This window comes from Cetorhinus maximus, chromosome 9, assembly GCF_964194155.1.
Source record: "Cetorhinus maximus chromosome 9, sCetMax3.hap1.1, whole genome shotgun sequence".
NCBI classification, from domain to species: Eukaryota; Metazoa; Chordata; class Chondrichthyes; order Lamniformes; family Cetorhinidae; genus Cetorhinus; species Cetorhinus maximus.
In genome coordinates, this window is record NC_135887.1 from 78,151,825 (window position 1) to 78,165,390 (window position 13,566).

The following is a 13,566-nucleotide window of genomic DNA, read 5'->3' on the forward strand; positions in this document are numbered from 1 at the left end:
ATGGATTCCTCCACTCTCTCTCAAAGGATGCACAATGCCTCTGGAAACCATGATAGGGCCTCACACATTTTCTATTGCTGCTCCAGAATTGTCCTCTTTGTGGATGACCCCAGTGGCTCAGCATCTGTGCCCAGCTCAGCAAAGTGCACAGTGCCTCACGCTGACTGATTCAGACTTCCTGTTGCTGGCCGTCTCCAAAAACTGCTCCCGCTCACATGCAAGACACAATAGCCAATTGCAACACATCAAATTGTGCCCGAGATGAAACCAGCATAGAACAGACTCAAATTTAGCTGTTCAAAAAGGTGGTTCTGACCCAGTTCTTTTTTTTTTTCAATTGCACTACATTGAGGTAACTCATATTTCATAAACAAGGTGAGCCTGATAGCTCCTGATAGAGGTGAATGATGAGGTAATTTCTGACTGTTCCAGGGACTGAACCTATCTTAATATCACCACTCACACTGAAGATTCCTTGAGTTATTTTCTGGAACTTTTAATATTTCTTTTCAAAATTAATTAATCCTGGATTCTTTTGATTTGTTCCAAGTTGCAGCAATGTACTCACTGTGGAATTTTAGAACCCAAACACTTCCAAGATATGACTGCATCACTTGGCCTAAAGCCAAATACACCCACCCTCTCAATCCATTATCCAACTAACATGATGCATGACCTTGAGAAAATGATAGTGTTGTAACTGCAATGTTTTGCAGCAGGAATCTTAGATGCTCTCATCCGTTTTGTTTGAACCTGCCTGCTCAATCTCCACAAACAAAATTCCCAACAGAACTACTGAACAGTCAATGAGTGCCACATTTGCATCGATATGCCTCATGCATTGATATGCCTCCACACAGAAGTAGCAATATAACTCATGAGAATAATCAAGAACAATAAAGTACTGAGGTGCAAGAACCCTTCCAAAAGGCAGTCCCACCAGTGAAAGCTCAGACCCTACCCAGTAAAACTCCAGCCTGAGGCACAATTACTACTGAACCCAGGATATTTGTCAGACACGCAGTGCCATTTTACTTTTGGAGAAATGTGATCTATTGCTGGCAAAAGGTTCTCCTCTCGCAGTATGATACCAAATACTGCTGTTACGATCACTACAATTAACAATTAAGATGATTCAGGTCACATTACATAAAGAGAATGAGAGAGAGAGAGAGAGAGAGAGAAAAAAAACGGTGAAATATTGTTACAAGCTGGTTAGAAGAGGAGGTAATAGGAGTGTAGCTATATATTGGAGAGAAGTTGGCAGGGATGGCACAAGCTCAAAAGAAGGGAAAATTGTGGGGCTATAGTCACAAACTAGAAAAAGCAGCATTAGCAGTGGTGTATTTAGACTGGAGAGGTCACTAATTGGGATTGCATTAAAAGGTTAGAGTAGGGGGGCAATTGCAGAGGTATAATTATAGGTTAAAGAGGAGGGGGATCTGGGGATGTAGTTATAGGCAAAAGGAGGGAAGAAGGATGAAAGGATACAGGCTAGAGGGGAGATAGGTGGGATTAAGTTATAGGCTAGGCAGAGGGGATACAGACTTGAGGGGGTATAGTTATCAATTAAAGAAGATGGTAGAGGATGTAGTTACATACTAGATGAGGGGAACTGATGCAGTATTATTCTGGAGAGAAAAGGGTTGGTGAAGATGCAGTTACAGACTATAGAGGAGGGAAAGTTGGTGGGGGCATAGTAACAGACTGCAGGGGGGCTTGCTGATGACATGGTTACATATTAGAGACAAGGGGGTGGTGGAGGGGATGTACTTCACACACTGGAAAGAGCGGAGTGTGGAATAAAGAAAATACACCGCTAATCTTTATAAACCAAGGTTCAAAACAATCAGGTAGAAGGGGTTATTGTTCCAGTTTCAGTGTTCCCATTTTTTTTCCCTGAAGCCACAAAATATGGAATGTCACTCCATAAACAATAATAAATTAGGCTTGTCAATAGGCATCAAAATTGGCACAAAAGGACCATAAGATAAAATGCAAGTTTAATTACTTATTAATTTGTGTGAATGGGAGTGTAACAAATGTTTCTGGCATCATGGCCAGGAACACCAATTAGATATGAAAAACAATTATGAAATATCCTAGGGTTGTTAACCCTTTTCAGTCCTTGGATTGGTTCAGTAATTCTATCTGATAATGTCTGGAGAGGGGCTAAGAATAGTTATCAAAAATCTCTTTGGTGTTATTTCAGTCAGGCCCATACGGATTCTCGACAAATTTAGCTGCAAGAGGCATTTGTACTTTGGCCATTATTGCAATGCACTTAACAGATTAACACTCATTTAGTCTGCAAGAGGCTTGAGGAGCCAACAGCCTTAGAAAGAGTAAGACGTACCAGTGATGTTGGCCTTTAGCTCTTCATCAATGCCTTTGATTGCCTGCATCATCTTGGGGATCCCATTCTGCCTTACCAGCTCTTGTTTATTTGCGGTGTTGTTGTAGATCAGGTTACGCATTGCTGCTGTGGCACTCCGCTGCACTTCCACAGAATCATGGTTGAAGAGGTTCACAAGCTTAGTGATGGCCTTCAAGTTATAGGCCTAATGGGAGGGGAATATCCAATTTTAGTAATTGCAATACTGAGCTCAGTAATCAGAACTCTCTAATCCAACTATGTAAAATACAGGACTATTTAACACAAGTGTTATGTAATCTATGGTCACCGTTGTCCAATTTCAATCAACTCAGATTCAACCACTTTGGCTTAACGGAAATCTGCTGAGTCACTGGTACAATACTGAAGTACCTCAGTCACATGGCCTGTTGGAATTTAGCTCCATTTTACAAATTAATTTCACAACAGGGAGTTTTGCTTTCATCATATTTTAAGCTTTTCTCAGTAAATTGAGCTCCCAAAACTTCCTATAGCATAATTCCAACTAGTATGAAGCCAAAACGCAGAGACACCATGTTTCAGGTCTGGTGAAAGATCATCAACTTAAAATGTTGACCGTTTCTCTCTCCACAGATGCTGCCTAATCTGATGAGTATTTCTAGCATTTTCTGTTTTTAGTAAAAATTTTCAGCATCTGCAAATTAATGCTTAGCATTGTGTGAGACTACCTCCTTGATTTTGCACTGATGAAAAGTGTATAACAGTTCGAAGTTTAAAGCAAAGTGTATTCACACTTTTTTTTAAAAATGCTGAGATGCTAAGCTTTAGAGGTGTTGATGATCAACATAAACAATTTGCTAACCCATCTCTGCCATTGTGTTGGGAAGTCTTTGGACCTGGATGCCCAGCAGGTTTGATAGTTCTTCTGCCTGGCTCTAAACACAGGATAATTAAAACCAAAGGCAGAGACACAGACAGTCACTCAGGACCAGCAAAGGCTGCAATATCAGTTATGTTTCTTTTAAAAAAAAACAATGTTTAGCTGCGAGCTGCAAACCTTGGCCAGGCTCAGGGTAGATATTTTGTTTCATCCAGACGTGACAACTCATTGGTATCAAGGTGTTGTGTGTTCATTACTTAGTATGATTCTGCTGATATACTGTTGTAATTAACTGAGTTTTATCAGAACCGTTGTTCTGTATGTTCATTAGTTATGAAATAAAGCAGCAAAACAGTTTGTATTTTGACTTTTCTTAACACACCCTTGGAGAAGAATGAGTGAGAATCACAAATATCCAGTTCAAATAAGAGGAGACGACTGTTACACCCAACAACAATTAGTGCTTTTAATATAGCAAAATATTCCAAGGGACTTCACAGGAGCATTATCAAAATCCGACACTGGGTCACATAGGAGATATTCAGGGAGATAACCAAAAGCTTGGTCAAAGAGACTGAACTGTCTTGGAGGAGGAGGAGGAGGAGGACGACTGGGCCGGGGGGGGGGGGGGGTGTGTGAGAGGTTCAGCCAGGGAATTCCAGAGTTTAAGGCTTTGGCAGCTGAAAGCACGGGTTATCTTGAAGCAATTAAAATCAGCGATGCGCTTGAGGCCAGAATTGTAGGAGCACTGATATCTTGGAAGATTGTAGGACTTGTGTAAACTGCAGAGGTAGGGACAAGTGAGATCATGGAAAGATCTGAAAATGAGATGAGTTTTATAAACTAGAGGCTTTGTTGATTTGGGATTCAATACTGGCCAGCAAGTACCGGGGTGATGGGTGAAAAGGACTTAATGCAAGTTAGGACATGAGCAGAATTTGATGGCTTCAAGTGTATGTAGGGTAAAGCACAGGAGGCCAGGCTGGAGCATGTTGGAGTGCTCAAGCCTAGGGGTAACAAAACCACAGATGAGGGATTCAGCAGCATATGAGTTGAGGCAGGGGCAGAGTCAGGCAATGCTATAGAGGTGAAAACAGTTTGAGTGATGGTGTGGACATTTGGTCTGAAACTCATTCCAAAGTCAAATGTAACAGTTGCCAGGGATAGAGTCAGCAGCAAGGGATTGGAGTTTGTGGCTAGGTCCAAAGACCTTGGCTTTGGTCTTAGCAACATTTAGTCGTGAGAAGTAACCCCTGGGTTGCACTATTTTATCATTAAACATTGAGTAGTGTGGGAAAACCTCTAAACACAAGGCCCCCGAATGCTTACAGTGATGTTCTGCCACATGCTTGAGAATACCTACAGCAAAGTTGAACGTAAAACAAATGCATAACATAACTAATCTATGAGGATAATCAGAGATCGGTTACAACAAGTTAAGTTCTGGAATTATTTCATCAATTCTGCCTCTCCCATCCATCCTTCCATATTCATCAATTCTCTTACATGAATTTTAGCATCTGCGTCATGGTAGCATTTATGTTGGATGTATCCAGCTCCAACCACTTGACCACTAACGTCGTTACTGCTCAGAAGACTGACAGCCGTCGGCAGGTCCAACTCTTCAGTCCTAGAGAGAGCAGTATCAAGAGTTCAGGCTCCTCAGTGTACTTGCAAAAGCATATCATCCTCAAACGAGGAACTATAGGCTAAATTTTTGAGAAGTTGTGCTTAAAGTGTGCAAAGTGAGCCAATGGCTCTTGAGAGGCTTTCAGTTCATTAATAACAATGGGTGGGATAATTCTGCAAGGTGCATTGATTGTCTATATTCCCAAAATGGGCTCTCAGCAGGCAGAACCCTACACCTAGAGTGCAAATTGCAAAAATTCTATAGTTTACAAGTGCCTTGCTTGCTTTCCAAATATTTTTCCTTACACAAGACACTAAGTAATGTTGAAGTTTGGTTCCACAGATGCTGGTACCAAATGGCCATTCTTCCTGTGAGAGTCCACGTGATGCATGCTGCTAAACTGTTTTGTTGTGAAGAGCATCGCAGTGGAGCTAGATTCTGTCCTCCCTACATATTCACATAAGTGTGCTTTCTATCGAGGATCAGGGAGCAGACACTGCCCTTTCATAGACTATGGGCACCATGACTGATTGATGGTTTCCAAAAGATCCCTAAAAGGAGATCATTTAACTCAACACAGACCATCAACTGAAGCCAGGACTGGTTAGGTCTCTATACATCAGTGCAATTAAGCACGTTGTTTTCCTAACATTCAGTTCCAGAGAGCCGAGCGGTTTCTCTGTCACTGTGATGTCACATGCACACGTGGTAAAAAGGCATCACTGTAACACAAAGCGTGGGTTATGAAATGGATAGCATCACAACACAGGTTTTGAAAACAAATGGGAAAAAATGTAATCTCTTTCTCTGGCATTAATACCCTTAAAAATTAATAAATTGAATGAATGATACAGCGTGATGTTGCATCCCATGTCTTTCCCTCCAACCCCTCCACTCTGTTCCTCCCGTCAGTTGTTCAGTCAGGCCCTTCACAACAACTTAGATACCTTGGTTGTAAAGAACTGTGGATTTCTTCAGTTTCTCAGTAGGCTTGGTAAATAACTTAGAACAAGAAAACTGCTATACGAGTTTATCTTTTTGGTTCCTGCTCAGGTCATTACCCAGCTTTTCAAAGAGAAACTACAAAGTTTTTTTTAAAAAAAACTTTTCCTTCCTTTTCTTTAAAACTATTTATATTGAGGCTTAGTAGCTAGGCCTATTAAGATGGAAAATACTCTTTGCAGCTGGCAAAGAGAACTGAAACATCTAATGATAAATGTAAATCAGAGAGTGATGATGGCTTTACAGGCTATTGGTACATTTCAATGGGGATTGCATTAAATGTTAAACAAGAAAGTTCTTTTTAAAGACCGGTTCCACTTTAAAGAACTAAATTTCATCAAAATACCAAGCAAATGCTTGGTAATAAGTGAAAAGTAGCTTTAGAAAATTCATGCAAATTCTAAATAATAGATTCCCCTCCCACAGTCCCCAATTTGCAAAGGAGATATCCACTGAGCCAACCAGAAGTTTGTTCTGATGAAACATCATCGGCCTGAAACATTAACTGTTTTTCTCTCTCCACAAATTCTGGCTGATGAGCTGACTGTTCCCAGCATTTTGTATTTATTTCAGAAATACAAACCAATAGGAAGTAAAGATTAAAAGTGCCCCAAATCATGTTGTTCACCATCAACAGTAAATATGATTTGCTATACTTACATATAGCAGAGTAAAGTAAATTGAGCAAAAATAAAAATACTTGGAAAAACTCAGCAGGTCCGGCAGCATCTGCGGAGAGGAGCACAGTTAACGTTTCGAGTCCGTATGACTCTTCAACAGAACAGAGTCATACGGACTCGAAACGTTAATTGTGTTCCTCTCCGCAGATGCTGCCGGACCTGCTGAGTTTTTCCAGGTATTTTTATTTTTGTTTTGGATTTCCAGCATCCGCAGTTTTTTGCTTTTATCTTAAAGTAAATTGAGCACCTTACAGGTGCAGGTACAGTCTCTTAGATCCGGCTACCCAAAAACTGGGGTTGTTCGAATATCGGACATTTTTTTTTTTACAAGCTTTTATGCATCAATTTTAATTGTTATTAAGTGAGTAAAATAACTAACTGGGACAACTCAGCTAGGTGCTGCACTGATGCCATAGCTCTCCGGACTAGTTATCAGCCAACCTTTTCCCGCACTGAGTGACCCATGACCCCACACGACCTAGCTTCACTTGCATGCCTGTGCTTTGAATCCAGCACAGTCTGCGAGGCAGCATCTTATTACTTTGTTTCAATGTTATTTCTTAACTATTATGCTTTTTTATCCAAATTTTAATTAAAAGAAATTTATTCACTTGATTCCATGTGTATTCCACTAATGGAATGGTTCCGACCACCCACCCCCCCAACCCCCCCACCCCGACCCTGAAAACCGGCAAGATCCGAAATCCAGCATGGATTTGTCCTAAGCTTGCCGGTTTCGAGACACTATACGTGTGTAACTTCGTTCACAACTTCAGACTTACCTTGCCATTTGAAATGTGTCAAACTTCCCTTGCAGGTCTCCCAGTTCTTGGACACCAGCATCTCCTGCGCCCAAGCTCCGAAGGGATGGAGTGCGTGACATTTGCATCACATTAGATACTGTTGAGTAGGAACCCGAAGCTGGTCTTCCTCGAGCTGCTTTACTGCTTTGCTGGACTCTCTGCAGCATGCGCTGGGCCGGGGGTCTGATTTGTCGACGTACAGACATTTCTTCCATCCCTTCCGCTGCGTAACCAGAAACGCCCACTGCGCCACTTGACAACCTTGGCATGGAGCTTCCCATGTTCATGCTACTCATTCGCTTGCCTGGAGATTGATTCATCATGTAACTCGTACTGTAATTGCTGCTGCTATAGCCATCACCCCCAGAAGACAAGTAGCCATTGTCAACCTGATCCGAAATCAAGCACATCTCTCCATCGTCTGCTCTTTGGCACATGGCCTGTCCATTCATTTGTGCGCCAGACCAGGATTTTTTCCTCATGATCTGAGCATATTTTCCAGGCAACTGCATTGAGCGTAGGGACAAGTTATCAATGTCCTGCTGATCCATCTGTGCTTGGTTAACATATCTGTAATTTGTAGACTGGTGAAAAGACATTGGCCTAGAAGCAGTCTGATGAATCGAAATTGGTCTGTAGTGAAGGTTAGCCTCCTCTCCTTGTCTGCCATATTTATTTGCCATGGATGCTCCTTTAAATGTATAATCACCCACAGCCGAGCGAGACGACCAGGTTTGATTGCCGGTCTGTTTGTATCCAGGTGGGTGGACAGTCTGTGGGAAAAACAATAACTCTGCAACCTCTTATTAAGCAAAGCACCACAAAACCAGAGCAAGACAACTGAATTAGCAAGTTCATTACTGTTTGATGACTAATTCACTTCCCCACTCCACTCTCCTGAAAAGTACTAAAGCTCTACTTTGGTTTTACAGTTGTTGGCAACTCTGTGCTCACCCATGAAGAATCACTCAGGGAAGATACTGCAGACAGTGAATATTGGCAGGCTATTTGACTGTAGTGGACTTCACAGTGCAGCCCTGCCCTATTCTCAATCAATTGCCACCTGGATGGTATCACCAAACATTGTTATTGGATAGCAATTAGAAATCATTTGTTATAGCACAGAAACAGGCACTTTTGTCCATCAAATCTGCACTAATTAGGTCTCCACAAACCATCGAGTATAATCACATTCAACTACTAGTCCTCCAAATCCTATAATATTTCTCTTTTCCAAATTTTCATTGAATTTCCTTTCACTAAAAACCACAATAGCTGTGGCAGATTTACATAGAGGATGGTTCGAATGTTGAAATTTTTCAAACCTCCAGCCCAATTTTTGTGCGCTTGTCATAAATTTGTCACACTTGCCAAAGAGTGGGATCAATCTATCACTAGTCTTTACTACAATTACAAGACCCCCCTTTCACTTTCCCAGCTTTAGTGAAAAAGGTAATTACTTTTCAAGTTTCTCTTCAGAATTGTAACCATTCATCACTGGTAAAAGTTCACTGAATTTGCACTGCAGCTTTCCCATTGCTTTTATGTCCTTCCTATGTTGGATAGGTAAAACCACATGCCATAGTACTGATCCCCAGAACTGCCCCTCCTGTTGAGAAACAGTGCTTCCATGGAGGCTTAACTGGAGGTGAAAGTTAGTTACTTCAGGCCTGTGATTTCCCAATCAGTGCATTCTGCAAGCATTGCTCCTTGCTGCATGTGACCAATTAAGGAACAGGACTAAGTCATTCAATCCCTTGAGTCCATTCCGCATTTCAATTGGATCATGGTTGATCAACACTTCAACTCTATTTTCCTTTGTTTCCTATCCCTTGATACCCTCTGCATATGCATGTCTCTCTCTCTCTCTCTCTTGAAAAATCCAGCCTGTTCAGGAAACGAGGTTGAGTGTTCCAATTGGAGCCTAACCACCCAAGCAGTGGGAGCTTTGGCTTTTGCCTTTTAGCACTCCTTAACTAAGGAGTGCTGAGGCCAATTATAATGACTCAGTTGTTCTATTGACTGGGATCTGTGTTACAGGTCAAATCAAGGGATCTTCAGCAGCAGCGCTTACAACCTACAATATTAAAATGGTGATTTCATTGTGAAACATTCATGGCTTGGTTAGGAAAGTCATCAATATGACTAGATCAACTGTAGAGTCACAGTTACAACTGGGACTGGCATGTGTACAGATCTCCTCTTTCCATGGCTGTTCTAGTGTTTCAGAATCTCCCCTACAATGTGAATGGGACAACTCCAAGCATTAAGAATGCTGAGATGTTCTGCAATGAAGCAGTTTCTATAACATAAATGGGATACAGCCTTTTCTCAGCTCAAAGTTGCTCAATTCAAATAATTGAAAAATTCAACTTTTTTCATGCATAAAAATTTTCAATTTATCTGTAAATGTATTGTATGCAGTGGATTTGCATTGCACATGCAGGCTGTAATCCCTGAAGGCACAGCAGTTTCTTGCCCCCAAATGTTTGATGGGCAATATTTAGAACCATTTACTCCAAAATCCATTTTTTTTTAAAAAAAAAGTCAACATATTACTTTCTCCTGCACTAAATAAAATTCTACCGTAAGAAGCAGAAACTACGGTAGTTGCTTTTCTCCCCCCCCCGCTAAGGAATGCTGAGATTCAATTACGATCCTAGTTGAGTTTGAGCTGCTCATGGAACCAAGGGCACGATTGGCAGAAAACAAACATCTCAAATTACCACATCACAGAAGACCATATATACTCACAGAGTACTTTTTATCTGTTATAAAAGCTTGAGACTTGCAGCTGAAGCTTGGCATGGTTGACGTCTGATATCTCATCATTCCTAAAAAATTGTTTGTAAAATAAGACGACAAAATTAATTATAATCACATCAAAAAACGTTCCTTTCCAATTTCTCACCTCTAGCACAAGTGTGCTTACCCTGCCTAGGCTATTGTTACAATTACCCAAGGAGGGCCCTCTGATATCTCACTGAAGTGATTGCCCTTCAGCAAAGAGTCTAGACACTGGCACCAGTAACTTGCATGATGCTCCCAATCTCCCGTCATAACTTTGGTAGAAATTATCTAAACAGCTGCTTACTCCGGGGCTGCTGCAGATCATCTGCAAATTCATGAAATTTAAAGCAAAATACTGCAGATGCTGGAGATCAGAAATAAAAGACAAAGTGCTCAAAAAACTCAGTTCCAAAGAAGAGTCATATTGGACTCGAAACATTAACTCCGTTTCTTTCTCCCAAGGTGCTGCCAGGCCTGCTAAGACTATCCAGCACTTCCTGCTTTTATATCTGTAAATTCACAATGGGAGATTGGGGAAGCCTTAAGAAATTCAGTGCTTGAACATCAATGGACCATTCTATAATGAGGACCATCACAGGCTCCAGCAAAGCTTGTCAGACAGGCTGTCCTGGACACACTGCTTCACGAACGGAGGGGCAGTAGAGTCTGATGGTGGTCTCGCCCACGTCAACATCCCTTGCAACAGGAATTGCAGGGCAGCAATTAGAAGCAGGAACACACACTGATTTTCTCCTCAGCCCAGTGGCAGTGCACCTGACTGACATTAGCTAATCCAGCACAGACCAGAGTTCCAAACTAGCGATCTTCTTGTCTGTATGTCTCAGTGCTACACTGGGAGATCCCTTTAATCATCAGTTCATGAGGTTTCAAAATCACTTGCTGCTTAGTCAACTATTCCTCCTTGCCACCCCTCTCCAAAACTTAAAGTTTAAAAAAGAACAAAAAGTTACAATGAGTTATTAACTATGTTAGAATACAGTGGCAGTCTGACAAACTAACACAGCATAATGTGGATGCAGATCCATAAAAATTAAACCCAAGGAAGTGATCTGCAGTCTTTGTAAGTATGGGCATCCAGTTATGATTACCATAATTACAAAAGGATATAGAAATATTATAAATGATTCAAAGGACAACAGGGATCATTCCACTGGCAGGTGGACAAAGACCAAGGAAATACTCTAAAGAAGAAATATTTGGCTGGAATCATCCATTCCAGAGTCTAAGTCTGTGGCAGGAGTGGAAGTTGGAGTGAGTTCCTCTTGGGGAGGGTGGGGTGTGGCTGGCCAGCACAATCTTGCACTGTTCAGCTCATTCAATTTGCATCCATGAAATGGTCGCTGCCATTACCTCACGGGGTCAAAGATCCTGCCACCATATTTAAAGGACACCCAGACAGCCTGCACTACCCCTTCCACCTTTGCCTGACCACTGCTCCACCCTTCCCCAATAACCTTTCCTCCCTTTCTTGGTTATCTCCACGTAATTTGCACTGCCACCACCTGGTCTCAAGCATACGCTGACATTTACAGACACTCCCGAAAGAGGACAATGCAGCAGCAACTCACCGTTAATCATAGAAGAGGTCAACCTCGCTAGGGGCACACCACTTAAAGGCAGTACTAGTTTTGAACATTTTATTTCTACTTAAATATTTGTGGCCAATCTAAATCTTTAGTAGTTAGTTCCAAATGCTGTTGAATATTCATAATAATTTACAAATTCACAAATGCAATAGAGTGTGTGTGTGTGTGCAACACACAGTCACACAATATGAATATACAAATTAGGAGGAGTAGGCCGCTCAAGTCTGCTCCACCACTCAATAAAGATCATGGCTGATCTAATTGTATTCTCCACTCCACAAACCTGCCTACCCTCGATAAACAAGGGGGTATCAAGAATCTCTCACTCTGCCTTAAAAATATTCAAAGACTCTGCTTCCACTGCCTTTTAAGGAAGCGAGTTCCAAAGACTCATGACCCTGAGTGAAAAAATTTCTTATCTCTTAAATAAGCAACCCTTTATTTTTAAGCCGTGACCTCTAGTTCTAGATTCATCAACAAGAGGAAACATCCTCTCCACATCCACCCTGTCAAGACCTTCAGGCTCTTAAAGGTTTCAATCAATTCACTGCTTACTCCTCTAAACTACAGCACACACAATCCTAACCAGTCCAACCTTTCCTCATTAGACAATCTGGCCATTCCTGGTATTAGTTTAGTAAACCTTCTCTGAACTGCTTCTAACGCATTTACATCTTTCCTAAACAAGGAGACCAATACTATGCACAGTACTCCAGATTGTGTTTGGGAACACAATCTCCCTACTTTTGTTTATTATGAGGGGAATTGATTACAATAACATTTATTAGCTTTCCTAATTACTTACTATACCTGCATCCTAGCCTTTTATGATTCCGCAACCTCAGAGCTCTGCAACCTCTCACCATTTAGATATGTTTCTTTTTTATTCTTTCTGCCAAAATGGACAATTTCACATTTGCCCACATTATACTCCATTTGGCAGATCTTTGTCCACTCACTTGAGGCTGCTACAAAGTAACATAGGTTATGGCTCTTCACTACTTACTTTCCTACCTATCTTTATGTCATCAGCAAATTTAGAAACCATACCTTCAGTCAAGTCATTTATATCAATTGTAAAAAGTTGAGGCCCCAGCCACTGATCCCTGAGGCACACCACTCGTTAAATTCTGCCAACAAGAAAAAGACCCATTTATGGCTACCGCCTGTTTCCTGTTAGCTTGCCAATCTTCTATCCATGCCATGTTACCCCCTACATAATGAGGCTTTATTTTCTGCAATAACCTTTGATGTGGCATCTTTTCAAATACCTTCTGGAAATCTAAGTACAGCGCCTCCTCCAGTTCCCCTTTATCCACAGCACATGTGACTCCTTCAAAGAACTCCAATAAATTGGTTAAACATGATTTATCTTTCACAAAACCCATGTTGACTCTGCCTGATAGAAAAGAGTATCCTGCTGTAACATCTTTAATAATAACTTCTAAAATTTTCCCTATGACAGCCTGCAGTTTCCTGCTTTCTGTCTCCACCACACCCCCTACTTTTTTTGAACAAAGGAATTACATTTTCTATTTCCCAATCTAATGGAAAGTTAACTTTAATCAAAAATTAATTTGCCTTCTAGGCTATTATCACAGGGCCTCTTTGCCTTAAAAATAATTTGCTAGAAAAAGATTTGAAAAGAAAATTTGAACAAATAAAACTTGATCGCTATTTGTAAGACTTTCCACTTAGGCAAAGTGCTAAGTATGAGTCCAAGAGCTATATGGTTGCTGGGATCTGAAGCAAAACTGAAAGAGCAAGAAAATAAGGATGATGGTGGCTGTATGCCAAAGGGGAACCCAAATCAGTACA

At 41.1% G+C, this 13,566-nt stretch overlaps 1 protein-coding gene across 2 annotated transcripts in view; it reads right to left on the reverse strand.

Moving 5' to 3' along the window:
• Window positions 1-13,566, reverse strand: part of LOC144684738 (plakophilin-3-like) — a 49,100-nt gene that overhangs the window by 31,873 nt on the left and 3,661 nt on the right. For both annotated transcript variants that reach the window (XM_078548909.1, XM_078548908.1), the window contains exons 2-5: window positions 10,106-10,185; window positions 7,331-8,124; window positions 4,743-4,866; window positions 2,357-2,561 (exon numbers count right to left, since the gene is read on the reverse strand). In XM_078548909.1, the coding sequence (XP_078405035.1) occupies window positions 2,357-2,561; window positions 4,743-4,866; window positions 7,331-8,124; window positions 10,106-10,185 (1,203 nt within the window). The remainder of the gene's footprint in view (window positions 1-2,356; window positions 2,562-4,742; window positions 4,867-7,330; window positions 8,125-10,105; window positions 10,186-13,566) is intronic.